This window comes from Carcharhinus amblyrhynchos, chromosome 31 (genome assembly GCF_965287045.1).
Source record: "Carcharhinus amblyrhynchos chromosome 31, sCarAmb.v2.hapA, whole genome shotgun sequence".
NCBI classification, from domain to species: Eukaryota; Metazoa; Chordata; class Chondrichthyes; order Carcharhiniformes; family Carcharhinidae; genus Carcharhinus; species Carcharhinus amblyrhynchos.
The window spans coordinates 20,453,465-20,474,260 of NC_137354.1; the positions used below are offsets into that span (position 1 = coordinate 20,453,465).

The 20,796-nt window shown below is 41.6% G+C and overlaps 1 protein-coding gene across 6 annotated transcripts in view; it reads right to left on the minus strand.

Annotated features, from left to right (window-relative positions):
- The window catches only part of shld2 (shieldin complex subunit 2), an 88,357-nt gene that overhangs the window by 26,891 nt on the left and 40,670 nt on the right, over positions 1 to 20,796 (minus strand). For all 6 annotated transcript variants that reach the window (XM_080215737.1, XM_080215738.1, XM_080215739.1 and 3 more), the window contains one exon: positions 10,528 to 12,177. In XM_080215737.1, coding sequence (XP_080071863.1) covers positions 10,528 to 12,109 — 1,582 coding nt within the window. In that variant the 5' untranslated portion in view covers positions 12,110 to 12,177. The remainder of the gene's footprint in view (positions 1 to 10,527; positions 12,178 to 20,796) is intronic.

Here is a 20,796-nt window from a genome sequence, read left to right on the forward strand (position 1 = left end):
TACAATTGTACCTGTAGAATCTGAGAATCCCTACAGTGCATAACAAGGCCATTTGGCTCATCAAGTTTGCACTGACAACAACCCCACCTAGGTCCTATTCCCATAACCCCACATATTTACCTTGCTAATCCCTCTAACCTACGCATTCGGGGACACTAAGGGACAACTTAGCATGGCCAATGTCCCAAACCCTGTGGGAGGAAACCGGAGCACCTGGAGGAAACCCACACATACATGGGGAGAATGTGCAAAATCCACACAGTGACCCAAGCTGGGAATCAAACTCAGATCCCTGAAGCTGTGAGGCAGCAGTGCTAACTACTGTGAATTTGAATTTCCAGTGACCAAAGGATCACATAACAAGATGTCATGTTTTAGGACTTTTAATGTAACAAACACACTAAAATCAAGACTGATGAACTGTTACACATTCAAAATTAAACACAGTAATGATGTCCCCTTTAACTTTCTAACATAACCAAAATCTTCCACAGTACATTTGTACATGACATCCCAGTCTCTGCTGAATTGAAACCTTTACAGGAAGCAGTCCAAATTTACTCCCAATTTCCAACAGGGTTGTTTCTCCCTGTTTCCCTGTGCTACATCCAGGGCTAATCGAAAGTCATTTCCAAGTCTTTTCTCTCTCTTTGTCTAGGATCTCTGAATCAGACTGCCTGAGGTACCATGGGTGGTATTTAGTGGAGGAGATGGGGGTCTTGCCTGCCATGTGGAGAGCTGGCGTGAGACCCGCAATACTGTCTTTAGGGGAGGCCCAGCAAAGTAAGAGTCCCTGTCAGGCCTTCCCAGGTATCAAGGAACCTGGAGGATGCAAGTTCCACCCCCTGAGAGTTCCTGACTAGTTAAAGCTGGCAGCTTGCACTGTTTGGCTGACACATAAGGCCCAAGACCCAGGCCACATGTAAGCAATGGCAGAAGGGAGGGTTGCAGGGTGGAGGTCTAAGGAAGTTTGAGAGCAGCAGGATCAAGAGCAAGTGCAGGCTCTTGGGGGGGCCTTCCTTTACTGATGACAGATCCTTCAATCAAGTACTGAATGCCTCTGAATGAGTGACACCTGCTGGAGCCAGCAAATAATCCTGTTAAGCACAGGTTTGCTCATCATTCTTCCTTCTAGGCAGGCATCACTGCACATACCACTGGTAGTGGAATGAGGCCCTCAAGTGTTCAGTGGGCCTTCCCACAATGGACTTAATTGGGGTGGAGGTGGAAGATGACAGGATCCCCATCCACCACACTTTCACCCGATTAAATGCCCTCCTTCTATCAAACTCACATTAAATTTTGTGCTGTAAAACTGCACTAAGCCAAGTCAGCTCCTGCTGTCTTTGTGTTCAGATGTGGAAGCTAGCACTTGGGTTTCTACAGCTTTTGACCCAGGCCCCCCAATCCCCCAAACAGTTCACATTGACTTATCACCAGGCTGAATTGGTAGGAAGTCACATGTTCCATTTTACCTTGAAGCAAAAATACTTTTTAAAACATTACCAGTTTAAAAAACCTTGCACTTGTAATAATTAAGTGGCTAAAAATGTCACTATTGAGGTAATTGATCAAGTCGAATATACGGTTGATCCCAAATCAAGCAATGAGCAATTGTACATTTTCCAATTGTCACTATTGCTGAATCTTGATAAGCTGTACAACTCAATAGCATCATCTGGTGGTTGAAATCAAGGGCTAAAACATCCAGGCTCTGAAAATGTTTTGAGTCCTGGGACCCTTTTATTTTCACCCTGTCCAAAATTGCAATTGCCCTCTTTTCCTGTTAAGTGGGCAGCATCCTGTTATCTAGTGAAGCACACATTTAGTAACTTTCTCAATTTAATCCTTCATCAGCCCCACCTTTCCTTTGACTCTCGCAAATTAGCGTAGGGTACATAAAATTAGAGATGAATAAAGACTGGTGTGGGAACAGCAGGTTTTGGATCATGAGGTACTGGCATCAGCACTGGGGAAAGCAGAGGTTGTACCATTGGGACGGTTGACATCTGAACTGTGCTGGAGGAGTGTTCTTGCAAACTGCATAACTATGGAAGTAGAGAGGGCTTTAAACCAAATAAATGGGGGCGGGAGCTGTGCATTTAATGCATTTAAGCCAAAAACATCTTTCTTTTCATGAAAGATATCCAGATTTTTCCATTTTCTCCCCTTGTCTGTGTTCCAGATACGCTATTTTTAGATCTCTATTCACTCAGTGTGGCTCTCCACTGTATTATGAATCTTGAAATTATTAACCTTTTCTTCTGTCTCATCTTAATCACTGTAATCTTTTGTCATCTATGCAGCTTCAGCTTTGGATGCCCCTCTTTTTTCCCCATAAGAATGCTTCCACTGGGTAGCTCATACATTGGACTGGATTTTAAGGACCCACCCCCAACTAGGTGTTTTCAGCTGTAAAATATGTTGGGTGGACAGCTGACCGTCTTCCTGTCCTCCCCAATCAGGTCCCCATAATACTGGGGATGGGGTAAGATGCTCACCAGCCCTTTGCCCTTAGGTTTGATAGCCCAATTGAGGGGTAATTAAGGGCCCAATTTACCTGCACTGTCATAATTCATTGGGCAACAGAAGGTGGGCCAGAGTGGGGAGGCAGCTTTCTTTTTACCAAGGTTGGTGAAAAGGCAAGAACAAAAGGGGGAAGGGAAGCTGGTATATCTTGGATACATTGGAGGCACACCCTGAAGATTGTACCCCCAGTACCTTGCTGCCTCGCTTCCAAACCCCATTCCCCGTCCCCCAACCCACCTCTGCCTCAGGTGCCTTGCCCCAAAGGCCCAGGGCTGACCTGAGTTTTGTCACCATTGATCTTCTTCCTGGGAATGTTGGCTGTCCCAGAAGTGCCTGCAGTGCTGCCAGGAATGCTGACCAATCAGATTGGATGACAGATCTTGAGGGTGGAACTTCTACCATTGAGGGGTAAAAATCTCATTTGCTGCTTGTTTAGACTGCTATGAGGCAGTCTCTTTTACAGTCAGCTGGTTTGCGACCCATAGCCCTAACGAAGGACTGGGGAGGGAGGGGGCTTCCCTCCCCAACCTACCTCCCCCTAGTGTAAAATTACTCCATCATTTCTTTGAAAGCTGCTCATTATTCAATGACTGTTACGCCTACAATTTTTGATTCAAATCCAATTGGACCAGATCCCTTTTCTAAACCACTGAAATTCGGCCCCCTATTGTATCTATCTTTACACTTGATTGTGCATATTTTAAGCCTGGTGGTATTAAAATCATTATGTGAAAGTTTTGGATGTGCTGAGTGCCAATTTGTGCTGAATATATGGACAGCATGCCAATTATCTGGGGATTGGAGATAAAAAGATTTGGGAACCATGTCAAGGAAGTGTCAGCATCCTGGAATCCTATCTTAGAGATGCTCCATCAAATGAACAGACTCTGATCTGGAAAATAAACAAGTTGAAAAAACAGAAATAAAAACTATTTAAAAATATTTAAGTCAGGATTTACTTAAAGTAGTGGAAAAGGACAAAGAACAATCCAGAGTTACAATAATTAACTGGGGGAAAGCCAACTCCTATGGGTTAAAAACAAATCTGGGTCAAATTAATTGAAGGCAAAGGTTGGCAGGAAAAGTTGCAGCTGAGCTGCCTTCAAAGAGGAGGAGTTTCGGGCACAGTCAATGTATATTCCCTTCAAAGGCAAAGGTGGGGCGAACAATGCCACGGTCCCCAGGTGTTAAATGAGATAGAAAGTAAGACAAAAATAGAAAATAAAGGGAACCAGGCCGAATAAAGAGAAGTGAAAAATAAGAGAAATAAAGAGGGAGTATGAAAAGAGACTGGCAGCGAACCTAAAAGGAGTGTTATCAGCATATAAAAAGTAAAAGGAAGTTAAGAGGTGGTGGAGGCTGATTAGGATCCAAAAAAGGATTTATATGAGGAGGCAGAGGGCACAGCTGAAGTTTTAAATGAAAATTTTGTATCTGTCTTAACCAACAAAGGTGTTATCCAGACCATTGGGGAAGGGGGAACAATTCTGATGCCAGTAGGGTTTAAAATTGAAAAAGGAGAAGGTAGAGGATAGGCTGAATGAACTTAATATGGATGAAACACCAGGTCCAGGTGAGATGCATCCAAGGATACTGAGGGAAATGAGAGTGGACATTGTGTAGGCACTGGCCATAATTTTTCAGTCTTCCTTAAGCATGTTGATGGTTCCACAGGATTCAAGAATTGTACTTGTTACACCTCAGTTCAATGAAGAGAATAAAGGAAGCCCAGCAAATACAAGCCAGTTAGTTTAAAAAACATTCTAAAAGGGGTGCATGAGTAGAGGGACCTGGGTGTATAATGTGCATGTGTGATTGAACATGGCAGGAAAGGTTGAGGGAGGGGTTAATAAAGCATACAGTATCCTAGGCTTTATTAGTAGTGGCACAAGAGTGCAAGAGCATGACGTTATGTTAAACTTGCATGAGGAACTAGTTGGACCTCAGCTGCAGTATTGTGTCTAGTTCTGGGTGCTGCACTTTAGGAGGAATGTGAATTAATTACAGAGAGTGTAGAAAAGATTCATGAAAATGATCCCAGCAATGAGGAACTTCAAGTATGAAAGTAGATTGGTGAAGTTAGGGCTGTTTTCCTCACAGAAAAGGAGACTGAGGAGATTTGATAAAGGTATTTAAAATCATGAGGTGTTCAGGTAGAGTAGATAGGGAGAAACTGTTCCCATTCATGAAAGGATTGAGAATGAGAGAGTACAGACTTAAAATCATAGAATCCCTACAGTGCAGGAGGCCTTTTGGCCCATCGAATCTCCGACAGAGCATTTTATCCAGATCCTATCCCCATAACCCCATGTATTTATCCCACTAATCCCCCATAACCTACATATCTTAGGACGCTAAGGGACAATTTAGCATGACCAATCCACCTAACCTGCACATCTTTGAACTGCAGGAGGAAACCAGAGCAATCCCAAGCAGATGTGTGGGGAACATGTGACCACACAGTCACCCAAAGCTGGAATTTCACCCAGGTCCCTGGTGCAGCACGGCAACAGTGCTAACCACTGTTCCACCGTGTGTTGCTGCTGGTTTAAAATTATTGGTAAAAGACAGAAAAGGAACATGAGGAAAACTTTTTCACATAACAACAGTTAACTGCTGGAACACAGTGCAAGAGTGTGGTGGAGGCAGTTTCAATTGAAGAATTCAAAAGGGGGTTAGCCATTCACCTAAAAAGGAAGAATGTGCAAGGTTATGGCGAGAAGGCGGGAGAATAGGCTAAATGAATTGCTCATTCAGAAAGCCAGTGTAGACACGATGGGCCAAAGAGCCTCTTGTATTGTAACGTTTCAGTGGAAAGGATGTTAAAACTGAAAAAACGATAAACAACGGTCCTGCCGTCAGCACAGTCAAACTTTAAACCTTCTGATTTTCCGGTTTAATTTTTAGTAAAAACAAAGAGCTTTGGGCAAATCTGCTCTCTTTTAGGTCAAAATTAAAACACACATTAATCGAAAACTTCAAGTTTAATTAGTAAAACTATTTTTGTAGGAAAAAACAAACAGCTCAAACTGTTCTTACAATGTGTGACATTAACAGTAGTTTCTGTGCAACAGTGACTATGTCCTCAATACCCCTCCTGTGAAATTTCATCAAGCCATCTGTATGGCATACGTGATTGATAGTATGCTCGGCATAGATAATGTGAGCCAATGCAGTGAGAAAATGAAACGCACCTTATACCAAACTGGGAAAAGGCATGTTGCACACTGGGACATGGTTGCTGGCTTTCCCATGTTTTATTAGGTTAACTGAATGGGTAATTACATGACAGAATCCTACACTGAAATGATCTATTCACCTTACAGCATGTAAAGAACCATCTAATTGTTGTTATATTACTGAAGCCATGAGAAATTCTCCCTCATTATCATAAGGAAGATATTGTTAATATTTTACTGACCACTCTCCTGGAATGCAGCCCTACGCCCTTGAAGTCTCTCTCAGCCATCTGTTTTCAGCTTCCTGCCAGTTCACTGACAGAAATGTAGACGCTATTGCCAGAGATTTCTGACAAGGTTTCCTGTCTATAATGGACTCCTAGCAACTGAAAAAGCAAGACTGACCTGGATTCTCATTGTTTGTGAAGCATGTTCACTGGTGAAGTCAAGGGTTGTGCCGCGAACAGAGAAAGAATTGGAAACCGAGAAATACAGAAATAATTTAAAGAACAAAAACAACAGTAACAAAAGAACAACTTGCATTTATATAGCATCGTTACTGTAGTAAAACAGAGAAGTTGGAAGAGGGAGAATTTCAGAATTTAGGGCCTAGATTTAAGTTTATTTATTAGTGTAAGAACTCCATGGATGCAAAAATCCCATCACCAAGTTATTTTGTTTACACCACACACAACCAGCTCTCCAGTTGCTCCCTGCTGAAGTGAAGGCTGGGAGTCTGATACACTTGCTTTAAATAGGGAGCATGAGGCTCTCTGATTTAACCGTCAGTTACGGCTTATCAGGTATCTCTTTTCAATACCAAACAAACAAACTAACTCCAATTAACAAGGACTCATCAGGTATGTCTTTTCACACACAAGGACTCATCAGGTATCTTTTTTTGACACCAACCAAATAAACTAATTAACTTAAGATGTTTATACTCTAGCAAGCCAATCTCATTAGCCTGGCTGAAGTCATCACAGTTAGTATCACAAGTAGACTTGCAGTGAAGTTATTGTAAAAATCCCCTAGTCGCCACACTCTGCCACCTGTTCAGGTACACTGAGGGGAGAATTTAGCATAGACAACGCACCTAACCAGCACATCTTTTGGACTATGGGAAGAAATCAGAGGAAACCCACGCAGACACAGGGGGAACATGCAAACTTCACACAGACAGTAACCGAAGCTGGGAATTGAACCTGGCTTCCTGGCGCTGTGAGGCTGCAATGCTAACTACTGTGCCAACTTGCCGCCCATGCAGAGTTGTAGAATATACAGCAATGAAAATCGGAGAGTGCAAGAGGCCAGAGCGGGAGTAGAGCAGTATTGTCAGAGAGTTCCTGGGCTAGAACAGTTATAGAAATAACATGGAGATTAGGAATTTTTAAATTAAGGCATGGCCAGCTCAAGAAGCTAATATAGATTCATGAGCACCGCCTAAATGGATAAAAAGAAAAAGAGCACAAAAAAACAGACATGATTAAACAATGGAGATAAAGACTGATAAAAAATTGCGTGAGTTGATAGAAGAATGGAAAAGAATAAACTCATTTTTAAAAATTCACTATTTTTTATACAGTTGATATGTTAAATCAAGACTCTGACTGCTTGTCTTAGGTGGATATAAAAAAATCTTGTGGCAGCATTGGGAAAAAAAAGCAGGAGAATTCTCATCATCTCCTTCCTAACATTCCACCCTCACAAAAACAGATTATTTGGTCATTCATTTCATTTTCTTGCTGTAAACATAATAGTTGCTGTATTTTCCAAAAGTAACTGTACTTCAATAGATTCACCCTGAAGTATTTACAGATATTATGTGCAAAAGGCATTTTATAAATGCACAACTTTTCTTTTGCATTAAAATAGTAATTTCAGATAAGATATAAACAAACAAGCATAAAAAGAAACTATAGATATGACAGATAATGTGAAGATGAGAGGGTTACAGATAAAGCTGAAGTTATGAATATGGTAAAATTCATAGATTCAATTCAAAAACTGGCCTCTTAAGAAAGTAGTTGCTTAGAATGTTTAGGGTAAACTGCTGGGCGAAAGGATGTGTTTGTAATTAAAAGCACATGGGATCGGGGTGGTGTGTTGAGATGGTGAGAAAACTGGTTGGCAGACAGAAAGCAAAGAGTAGGAATAAATGGGCCATTTTCCAAGTGGCAGGCAGTGAATAGTGGAATAGTACAGGGATCAGTGCTGGGACCCCAGCTATTCACAATATATATTAATATATTATGATTTAGATGAGGGAACTAACTGTACGTCTCCACCAAGCTGGGTGGGGCAGGGCGGGGGAGGTGAGCTGCGAGAAGGATGCAGAGATGCTTCAGTGTGACTTGGACAAGTTGAGTGAGTGGGCAAATGCATGGCAGATGCAATATAATATGGATAAATGTGAGGTTACTCACTTTGGTAGCAAAAAGAGATAAGCAGATTATTATCTGAATGGCTACAGACTAAAAGAGGGGATGGTGCAATGAGACCTGGGTATCCTTGTACATCAGTTGCTGAAAGTAAGCATGCAGGTGCAGCAGGCGGTGAAGGCAGCAAATGGTACATTGGTTTTTGTACTGAGATGATTGAGCACAGGAGTCGTGATGTCTTGTTGCAGTTATATCAGGCTTTGGGGAAACCAGAACAGGAATAGCGTGTGCAGTTTTGGTCTCCTTACCGGAGGAAGAATGTTTTTGCTAATGAGGGAGTGCAGTGAAGGTTTACCAGACTGATTCTTAGGATGGTGGGGCTGATGTATGAGGTGAGATTGAGTCAGTTAGGATTATATTTGCTGGAGTTTACAAGAATGGGGAGGATCTCACAGAAACCTTTAAAATTTTAACAGGACTAGACAGATCAGAGTCAGGAAGGATGTTCCCGATGGTGGGAGAGTCCAGAACAAGGGGGATTACAGTCTGAGGATACAGGGCAAACCATTTAGGACTGAGATCAGGAGAAATTCCTTCCTAGAGAGTGGTAATCTTATGGAATTTTCGACCACAAAAAGCAGCTGAGGCCAAAACATTGTTTGTTTTCAAGAAGGAGTTGGATGTAGCTCTTGGGGTTAAAGGGATCAGGGAAAACCACGAACAGGTTACTGCGTTGGACAATCAGCTGTGATCATAATGAATGGTGGAGCAGGCTCAAAGGGCAGAATGGCCTAACCCTGCTCCAACTTTCTATATTTCTATGTAATGCCTTTTGAAGTATCTGCCTAGTTTGTGAAACGTTACCCATAATGTGTTTTAGCTTTTCAAGGTCAAAAAACTAAGATGCACGCAATGCACGCTATTCATTCCTTCCACGGAGAAACAGTAATGTGTAAAACATCTAAAAGGCAGGTAACATGCATTTTTTTTCATTAGCTATGGCTGAGCAAAGTATCAAGTAACAATCATAGATCCATAGAATCCCTATAGTGCACAAAGAGGCCATTCAGCCCATCGAGTCTTCACCGACATCAATCCCACCCAGGTCCAATCCCCATAACCCCACATATTTTACCCCGCTAATCCCTCTAATTTACACATCCCATGAGACCAAGGGTCAACTTAGCATGGCCAATGCACGTAACTCACACATCTTTGGGCTGTGGGAGGAAACCAGGGCACCCAGAGGAAACCCATGCAGACACAGGGAGATTGTGCAGACTCCACACAGTCAGTGGCCCAAGCCAGGAACTGAGCCCAGGTCCCTGGAGCTGTGAGGCAACAGTGCTAACCTCTGTGCCAGTGTGCTGCCCCACTATCATTTGTTTTACAATCTTCTTTTTCCAATTTTGGGAGGTAAGCTCGCTGGTGGCACTAATATTTATGTTACAAAGTTAAACTGTTAGATGCTGATCACTGACAGATTACTTTTTCCTAGACAGCTTCAGGCCTTGTAAACTGTGCTGCAGTCATACCCATCCAGACAATTGACAGTATTCCATCACACTCCTAACTCCTTCTGGGAGAGTCAGCAGGTAAGTTACTCACCACAGAATATTCAGACTTTGACCTACAGATCAGGATGTGGCCTAGATATGGTCCACATCCAGTTATGGGTCTTTCTGAACCTTTTTTTAAAAAACAGCACTTGCATTTATGTAAGGTCTTTCACAACCTCAGGATATTTCAAAGTGCTTGATAGCCAATGAAGTACTTTTAAAATGTTATCACTGTTGTAAATGTCAGAAACACGGCAGATAATTTGTGCACAGCGAGGTTGCACAAAAAGCAATGAGATTATGGCCAGATCATCTGTTTTTGTGATGATGATTGAGGGATAAATTTAGCGATAGTAAATGGGTGAGACCTCAGCACTGATCCCCATGTATCTCATTAGTTACAGCTTGCCAACCTGAAGATGAAACATTTATCCTGACTGTTTCCTGTTAGTTAGATCATTTTTTATCCTTTATCCATGCCAATATATTATCTTTAACGTTATTAGCTCTTTGCAGTAACATTTTATATGGCTCCTTACTGAATGCCTTTTGAAAATCTATATACATCTACTGACTCACTTTTACCCACCCTGCTCGTTACATCCTCAAAACAACCTGAATAAATTTCTCAATCACGATTTGATCCTAGATGGTTCCTCACTTGCCTACACTTTCACATGACAAAAACCTAGAAGAGAGCATGATACGTTGAGATTCTGACCCAATGTCAATTTAAGGGGATTTAACTCCCCTCTCTCACACACACACACACACACACACACACACACACACACACAAACTTGTCATCCTTGGCTGGGAAAATAAACCCCTCAAAACCTGAATCAACAAACATCTAGCAATACATATATGTTCCCTTACCTGTTATGACTAGGACATCCCCAGGGAAGACACTCAGGGCCCAGAACGCAGAAGCCCTCCACAGCACAATCTTCATAGAGACCCCTGATTGGTCTGTGACCAAAGTAGTTGCTATTGGGACGTTGCACCCAGCAAATGTTCCTGATTTGATCTGTATCTCCTTCAGGTGGCAGCGGGACAGAATGGTGACCAAAACGTGGTATTTCCTGCTTCTATCAGTGCAGTTTTTAAGCCATTCAGTTTCAATGAATCCAACCTTTGGTATTGGCCATCGATCCCTCTGTGCCTTCAGATATTCTCCAAGATCGGATCTTCTCTCAGAATCCATTGTCTTCATTTTCTTACATGATGGTGGGTCTCTATCTAAATAAACTGAAGATCTTGATGTTTGGGTTACCTGTTTTAACTCTTCAGGCTCCTTGGTAGCTTCGAGTGATCTTTTTAAAAAACACTTAGAACTATCTGCAACCTGAGAGAAGAGGATGCCTCCACCATATGGTTCAATATTAACTTCAACATCATCTTTTGACCATTTAGTGAAGGGCTGTTTTGAACCTTCTGATGTTCTCCCATCTGCAGCCTCATTGGTGGACAATTGCTGGTTACTCAGAAAGCTGAACAGTTCTGGCGTATTTTCTGAACTGTCATCCTGTCCACACATTGTCTCACTGGCATTTTTCCCTCTTAGTCTAATAAAATTATGATTGGATGCAAGTGACTGACAGGAAAGTTCATCACCTATTGTGTTTTTATCCAATCTAGTTGTTAAATTATCATGGGAGTCTGGTATAGTAAACTGATGCTCTGACAATCCCTGTGAAAGAATGGCAGCTTGACTTGCAGTTAATATATTGAGGAATTCAGCACCTGTTGATAAACCTTCATTCACCATTGTGCATTTGAGACAAGGTTCCTGTCCTTCAGCTGGGAATGTATTCTGCAAGTATTCCATCACAGAGTCACAGAGAAATTCTGGACAATCTTCTTTCAAAGGTGCATTCTGCTCTTCTGTTCTATCATTAGGGCCCTGATTGTCACTCCTATTTTCTCCACTCCTGCAATATGACTCCAAAGGTGTCTTGAAACTTCTTCCTGAGCAAGCAGGATTGATGGGCTCATGATCATATTCTTCAGTTATTTTGACACCACCTTTGGAGCTCAGCAATGTTGTGTTGCTCAACTCTTTCCTGAGCTGTTTCCCTACCTGTCTGGTATTGATGTCCTTATCATGCAGCAGATCACAGTCTTTGCTCGTTCTCTGCTCCAGCAAGGACAAATCAAGATGCTCAAAAGTACATTTTTGAGATAATGCTACAAGTCCTTCTTCATTTTTTGAAGTGGAAGACTGTCCAGACTGATTTTTCAATTGTGATGTTGCTTCATGGCAAACAAAACATTCCTGAGACTCCTGAGTGCTGCATTCTTTAGGACTGACAGTAAGAGATCCTTTATCATACAAGATCCGGCACTGAAGCCACTTGTTGGAGCTGCCATCAGTTATTGCTTCTTTTGCTGATGCTTTCCCCTGTGTCAAAACAACTGGTGCTCCAAGGAAAACATGAATTTTCTGCTTATTGTTCATGTTGGGATGATAAATTCTTCAATCCTTCCAGGTGACGTGGTCCCATCTCATACTTTTCATCAACTTAGCTTGAAATGGAAACAACAAATCAGTGAAAAAGCAATTACACTACTAAGAATTATATTTGCACAATATTTCCAAATGGCTCCAAAGGCAGGTGGAATGGGCAGACATGGTGACATATTTTGATCTGTATGCCACATCATCCATCTCATGGTTGGTGAGGGAAAATGTGACAGTAGAATTAACTCTGCTGCTCCTCAGAATATTGATGAGCAAAGATGCAAGTAAATCTCAGATTTCTTTGAATATCACACAGATCATACAAAACCTAAGCCTTTGAAGATATGTCAGTGATTTACTATATAATTCACCCAAGCTGAAATCATCTAATTTAGCACACAGTGGGAATTGAAGCTCTGTATGTAGTTCAGCAGCAGAATGAGTGCACATAAACACTGAAAAATCAAGCAAGCACATTTGTAGACTTGGAATGGTTAACTTCAGTTACACTCCAACAAACAGAACTCAATTACATTTGGGTTTATTAGGTTACTAACTGGACTTGATAGGCTGAAAGGCCTTTTCTGCCCTGTATGACTCTACAATTCCATGACAGGGAAATAAGAACATAAAAACTAGGAGCAGGAATAGGCCATGTGACCCTTGCAGCCTGCTCCGCATTCAATAAGGTCATAGCTGATCATTTTGTGGACTCAACTCCACTTACCCACCCATTCACCATAACCCTTAATTCCCTTAGTGTTCAAAAAATGTATTTATCCTTACCTTAAAAACATTCAATAAGGAAGCTTTCACTAGGCAGGGAATCTCTCAGATTCACAACCCTCCTCAACTCAGTCCTAAATCTGCTCCCCCTTATTTTGAGGCCATGCCCCCTAGTCCTAGTTTTACTTTCCAGTGCAAACTCTCTCCCTGCTTCTATTTTCTTTATTCCCTTTATAATCCTTATATGTTTCTCTAAGATCTCCCCTCATTCTTCTGAATTCCAGGGAGCTTTGTCTACTCAGTCTCTCCTCATAAACCAACTCTTTGAACTCCAGGATCAACCTAGTGAATGTCCTCTGCATCCCCTCCAGTGCCAGTATATCCTTTCTCAAGTAAGGAGAACAAAACTGTACACAGTACTCCAGGTGTGGCCTCACCAGCACCTTCTACAGCTGCAACATAACTTCCCTGTTTTTAAGCTCCATCCCTCGATCAGGGAAGGACAAAATTCCATTTCATCTTTTTAATTACCTGCTGCACCTGCAAACCAACATTTTGTGAATCATGCACAAGGACAGTCAGGTCCCTCTGCATAGCAGCATGCTGCAATTTTTTTTTACCATTTAAATAGCCCATTTTGCTTTATTCCCACCAAAATGGATGACCCTAATATTTACCAACATTGTACTCCATCTGTCAGACCCTTGCCCACTCACTTAGGCTATCTATATCCCTTTGCAGATTTTCAATGTCCTCCTCACACTTTGCTCTGCCACCCATCTTAGTGTCATCTGTGAATTTTGACACACTACACTTGGTCACCAACTCATCTATGTAAGTTGTAAACAACTATAGTGCCAACACTGATCCCTGAGGCACACCACCAGTCACTGATACCCAACCACAAAAACACCCATTTACCCCCACTTTTTGCTTTCTGTTAGTTAACCAATCCTCCATCCATGCTAATACATTACCAGTAACACCGTGCACCTTTATCTTATGCAGCAGCCTTTGGTGCGGCACCTTGTCAAATGCCTTCCGAAAATCCAGATACACCACATCCATAGGTTCCCCATTGTCCACCATGCATGTAATGTTCTCAAAAGAATCCCACTAAATTAGTCAAACATGACCTGCCTGTCATAAACCCATGCTGCACCTTTCCAAAGGCACAATTTATATCCAGATGTCTTGCTATTTCTTCCTTGATGATAGATTCAAGCATTTTCCTTACTCCAGAAGTTAACTAGCTTATAGTTAGTTACCCACCTTTTGTCTACCTCCTTTTTCAAACAGTGGCGTCACATTTGAATGACAGGTGAAATGGGCATCTGTGAAAAATTCTCTGATGGAATGTCAGCTATTCCACTAGAGGGCACTTAGTTGCTACAGAACATTGAGGAAAGCACACAGCAAACTTTCCACAAAATGATCCTGTTTTGTGATAACCCTATTTACATCAGTACACACAGCAACTCAGGTTTCTTTACTTTGTTATTCCCGAGTCTCCAAGTCTAACTGGGTACCGTGAAAAACTGAAATAGAAACTGCTCAGATAATGGTCTCATGGGGATTTTATACTTACCTGAGTTTTGGGGTAAAAGTCAACAAATTGATATGCCCAGTTCTCCTGTCTTTAAACTGCCATGCCCCCTGCCCTCTTGTAGGCCCATTCCAGACTTCTGAAGAAAATGGAGCATGAGCTAAAGACTGCTCTTGGTTTTCCAAATCAGCCTTTTGCAAAAACTATTAAACAAATAATTTGGTTCCTTAATAAATGCAAATTAAAAAGTTTGTGTTGCAGCTGGTACGTTATAGTATTTTGTGTGATAAAGCACATCATTGCAAGCCCACTTTACCACTTTATTTGACTCAGCCTGTTTACAAGGCTGTAGGATGAAGTGGCAAGTGCCTCAGCAAATCCGGACATATAGTAAAATAGCTGTTGGCACACAAAAACATCTAACCAAATTTGTGCTGCTGGCTGTGCAAGACTCCTGTCAGCAGTCAATTTCACTGCAGTAAGTTAAAAGCGACTTGAGTCATCATTTATGTAGACTCTTGGAACAGTTACTATGTCCTTTATTGAAATGAAAGCTATTGCAAACATGAGACACTGTCTTGCTTCAGATTAAAGAATCTCTGATTATGTACTTTTATCACTCATGGATTAAATAAAATATTTTGCAAAGCAAAAAAAACGCAATAGAAATAAATGGAGAAAAATTAAAAAGTTTTAAGAATCATTCTTGAAAGGTAAAGTGATGCCATCATTAAAGCCATCCTGTGACAAAATTGATAGTCTTGTTTGCTGTTGATGATCCTCTTTGTTCTTTTGTTTATTCTTGGAATTCTCCCCCTCTTTCCCCACTGCTCACCCCAAGCCTTTGGTGTCAGGCCCCCCTCCAACATCTTATTCAAGTGTCCGTGTTTCACATCTGATCCAGTTAGGGTTAGGCAGTCTATTTACCCTTAGGAAGTATCACAGTTGAGCACATTTGACACTATCTGTTCCAGTTCCAGCAGGGATCTGTGGACTGTGATCAGGAATGAGAACTCTGGCAGAAGGATACTGAGTATGACTGTAGTCCGACAATGACAATAACAAGCTGAAAATGGTTACCTCAGTACAAGTGAGGATGAATCAAACTTTGGACTTTCCTAATATGTTTGGCTCGGCACTGCATAAAACAATTAACATTTTCTGAACCATTAGGGGAATTCATGTGTACCTTCAAATAGATACCCATCATCAGTTCCTCATTGGACGATCTCTGTTGCCAATGAGTAGCTGATTATACAGTAAGATGTCTCACGACACCAGGTTATTTTAACCTGATGTTGCGAGACTTCTTACTGCGTTTACCCCAGTCCAACGCCAGCATGTCCACATCATAGCTGATTATATCCAGAGGCCTGCAAGAAGTGTTTGTGTACGTGGCCATGATATGATGATTGTATGACTATGAGAATCCCTGTAGAACAGCCTTGGAACACATGATAATTGGTTGCTTGGCCAGATATAGAAGACCAATTGGCATCTGTGGAGCTCAAGTAAAGAGTCAATGTCTTTAATATAGGGGCGAAGAAGTGAAAACCAAAAAAGGAAAGTTACAAGTGGTAGCAAAGGACAATGATTATTAAAAAGTACAGGTTGTCAAAAGCTAATTAGCACAAATGGAAGACTGAAGAGCTCATGGTTATATTGGAATCTTGAAATGAGGAGCGGTAAATGTGAAAAATCTGAGGAACAGAAGATACTAAACATGAAAGGAGGATGTATACTGCCACTGTACTGGTTAATTACTCTCTGCTTGTCTGTCACTTCACATAATGCAGCTTGGATATACCCAGGAGACTAGTTCTATTTTCTCAGTTCACAACCCAGTTGCCTTTTATCTTCCTTGCTGCTGATGCACGCCTCTTGAAACAGACTCTGCAGTGTACAAAGAATGCTGAGGTCAGCGTCTAATGTCCAGGCCCGAATTCAAAGTCTGCTCTTTAAAGGAGTAAGTAAATTTGGTTTTATTTGTTGAAAAATAGGGGCATTAAACAAGGAATACAAAACATATTCAGCTTCAATGGTTTTTGAAGTTCAATGGAACGTAGTCATCAGGAAATTCTACCTAGGAACTGGAGAAGGCAATTTGGTCTCTTGAGGCAGTTTTGCCATTCTATTTAGATATGCATCACAACTCCATTTTCCTGCTTTTGCTCCCTTGATACCTTTACCTAATCAAAATTTGTCAATCTTAGTCTTGAAAATTCCAATTGCTTCAGCAATCAATTGTTTTCGGGTGTTCGTTTCAAATTTCCACTACCTTTATTTCAAAAGTGAATCCTGATTTCACTCCTGAATCACCTAACTCTAATTTTAAAATTGTGACTCCTTGTCTGTATTCCAACACCAGGGAAAATAGATTAATTGTACCTACCTTATCAAACAGTTCAACTGGGTTACTCTGCAGCCAGCTGAAGTGAAGGGAATTCAAACCAAGTTTTTGCAACTTGGCTTCATAACTTAACTCTTTTAGGCCTGCAACGTATCCCTCACTATTCTTCTTGAGATGCAGCCCAAACTAGATGTGGTCTGGCCAAGGCTCTGTACAATTGAGCCTTACTAACTTCCTCCCACTTATATTCTGGCTCCCTTGAGATAAGGTGAGTATTACATTTGCTGTTTTCATTACTTCCTGTGCCTTTGCACTAGCTTTTAGTAATTATGTGGACTGCAATGTCCCCCCAGCCAGAGACTGGCCCAGTCCCCTTTTGAAAGTATGCAGTGAATAAATCTACATTCACAGAAGTAACTTGCTCCACTGATCCACCATCTTCTCAGAAAATAACTTCTGAATACCTAATCTAGATCTACCTTTATGTAATTTATGAGCACATGAGCAATTGGGCACTAATTTTTTTAAAAAAAGAACCATAAAGAATCTCTGGCTTAATCCTCGAGTCACAAGCAAATTGGCATTGGCTAAGTAAATAAAATCAGAGGATGAAAAAAGTGTGGCTCAAAGAATGGTATTGGATAAATCAGTTTCAATTCATGGGGCAGTACTGGGGAAAAAGGGCAATGTATCGTTGGGGCAGGCTTCTCTTGAATTGCACTTGGACCACTGTCCTGGCAAACTATATAACTAGAATTGGACTTTAAACCAAACAATGGGGTGGGACTGGGGGAGTGGTGCAAAGGGTTCATGCTAGGGGGTTTCAGAAAGTTAATGAGAAAAGAAAAAGCAATAGTACAGGATCACAATCTGGGTAATAATAACCAGAATGTGAGTGCAATGGATAGAACATACAAACATAAGAGAGTTCATCAGCAAATGGGGTCAGAGAAAAGAAGTTTTTTTTTTAAGTTTAGTTTATTTATTAGTGTCATAAATAGATTAACATTAATGCAATGAAATTACTGTGAAAATTCCCTAGTCGCCAACGCTCATGTCTGTTCGGGTATACCACAGGAGAATTTAGCATGGCTAATGCACCTAACCAGCGCATCTTTCAGACTACCAGAGGAAACCGGAGCACCTGGAGAAAACCCACGCAGACACGGGGAGAACATGCAAACTCTGCACAGTGAGCCAAGCCAGGAATTGAACCCGGGTCCCTGTGAGGCAACAACGCGAACCACTGTGCCACCATGCTGACCAAAAATGATAAAAAGGCAGAATTCTTTATCTGCTATAGGAAAGATTAGAACAGGAGGTAAGAGTGAAGGGGGAGTTGCACTTTTGATTAGGAAAACATCATGGCCGTACTGAGTGGGGATATATCCGAGGATTCGGCCACTGAGTCTATATAGGTAGAACTGAGAAATAAGAAGGGGGAAATCACTTTCATAGGGTTGTACTACAGGCCCCCAAAATAGTCAGCGGGAAATTGAGGAGCAAGTATGCAAGGAGATTACAGATAGCTCCAAGAAAAATAGAATGGTAATAGTCGGAGATTTTAACTTTCCCAACATTGACTGGGACAGCCATAGTATTACAGGGTTGGATGGAGAGAAATTTGTTGAGTGTATTCAGGGGGAATTTCTCATTCACTATGTGGATGGCCCGACTAGAGAAGGGGCAAAATGTGACTCAGGAAATAAGAAAGGGCAAGTGGCAGAAGTGTTAGTGAGGGATCACTTTGGGACCAGTGACCATAATTCTATTAGTTTTAAGATAGCTATGGAGAATGATAGATCTGGTCCAAAAGTTAAAATTCTACATTGGGGCAAGGTCAATTTTGATAGTATCAGGCAGAAACTTTCAAAAGTTAATTGGGGGAGCCTGTGGGAAGGCAAAGCGACGTCTGTTAAGTGGCAGCTTTCAAAGGTGTGTTAACCAGGGTTCAGGGTAAACACATTCCTCTTAGCGTGAAGGACAAGGCTGGCAGAAGTAGGGAACCCTGGATGACTCGGGATATTGAGACCCTGGTCAAGAAGAAAGAACAAGGCACATGACATGCATAGGAGCTGGGATCAAGTGAATCCCTTGAAGAGTATGGGGGGGTGTAGGAGTAGAGTTAAGAGAGAAATCAGGGAGGCAAAAAGAGAACACGCGATTGTTTTGGCAGATAAGGCAAAGGAGAATCCAAAGAGCTTCTACAAATACATAAAGGGCGAAAGAGAAACAAGGGACAGAGTAGGGCCTCTTAAGGATCCACGAGGTTATCTACATGCCAATTCGCAAGAGAAGGGTGAGATCCTAAATGAATATTTCTCATCAGTATTTACTAGTGAGAAAAGCATGGATGTTAGGGTAGTTGGGGAAATAAACTCTTGAGGAGTGTATGTATTACAGAGATGGTGATGCTGAAAGTCTTAAAACGCATCAAGGTATACCCTAGGACATTGTGGGAGGCTAGTGAGGAAATTGCGTGTCCCCTAGCCGAGATACTTGAATCACTGATAGTCACAGGTGAGGTGCCCGAAGATTGGGGAGTGGCAAATGTTGTGCCTTTGTTTAAAAAAAGGCTGCAGGGAAAAACCTGGGAACTACAGGCCAGTTAGCCTCACATCTGTGGTGGGTAAGTCGTTGAAAGCTATTTTGAGAGACAGGATCTACAGGCATTTAGAGATGCAAGGACTGATTAGGGACAGTCTGCATGGCTTTGAGAGTGGAAAATCACATGTCACAAATTCGATCGAGTTTTTTGAAGGGGTAACCAAGAAGGTAGATGAGGGCAGTGCACTTGATATTGTCAACATGAACTTTAGCAACGTCTTTGACAAGGTACTGCATGGTAAGTTGTTGCATAAGATTAAATCTCATGGGATCCAGGGTGAGGTAACTAAATGAATGCAAAATTGGCTTCTTGACAGAAGGTGGTTGTAGAGGGTTGTTTTTCAAACTGGAGGCCTGTGACCAGTGGTGTGCCTCAGGGATCAGTATTGGGTCCACTGTTATTTGTAATTTATATTAATGATTTGGATGAGAATGTAGGAGGCATGGTTCGTAAGTTTGCAGATGAAACCAAGATTGGTGGCATAATACAACGAAGATGATGATCTAGGATTGCAATGGGATCTTGATCAATTGGGCCAGTGGACGAAAGGCAGACGGAGTTTAATTGACACAAATGTGAGGTGATGCATTTTGGTAGATTGAACCAGGGCAGGACTTACTCAGTCATTAGTAGGGTGTTGGGGAGACTTATAGAACAAAGAGATCTTGGAGTACACATTCATAGCTCCTTGAAAGTGGAGTCACAGGTGGACAGAGTGGTGAAGAAGACATTCGGCATACGGGGTTTCATTGGTCAGAACTTTAAATACAGGACTTGGGATGTCTTGTTGAAGTAGTACAAGACATTGGTAAAGCCACACTTGGAGTAGTGTGTGCAGTTCTGGTCACCCTGTTATAGAAAGGATATTATTAAACTAGAAAGGGTGCAGAAAAGATTTACTAGGATGCTACCGGGACTTGATGATTTGAGTTATAAGGATAGACTGGATAGACCAGGACTTTTTCCTCTGGAGCGTAGGAGGCTGAGGGATGATCTTATAGAGGTCTATAAAATAATGAGGGGTATAGATCAGCAAGATAGTCAATATCTTTTCCCAAAGGTAGGGGAGTCTAAAGCTAGAAGGCATACGTTTATGGTGAAAGGGCAGAGATACAAAAGTGTCCAGAGAGGCAATTTTTTCACACAGAGGATGGTGAGTGTCTGGAACAAGTTGCCAGAGGTAGTAGTAGAGGCAGATACAATTTTCTCTTTTAAAAAGAATTTAGATAGTTACATGGATAAGATGGGTATAGAGGGGTATGGGCCAAATGCCGGCAATTGGTATTAGCTCAGGAGTTTAAAAAAATGCCTCCTATATTCTCATCCAAATCATTAATATAAATGACAAATAATAGTGCACCCAGCACTGATCCCTGAGGCTCACCACTGGTCACAGGCCTCCAGTTTGAAAAACAACCCTCTTCAACAACCTTCTGTCAAGAAGCCAATTTTGT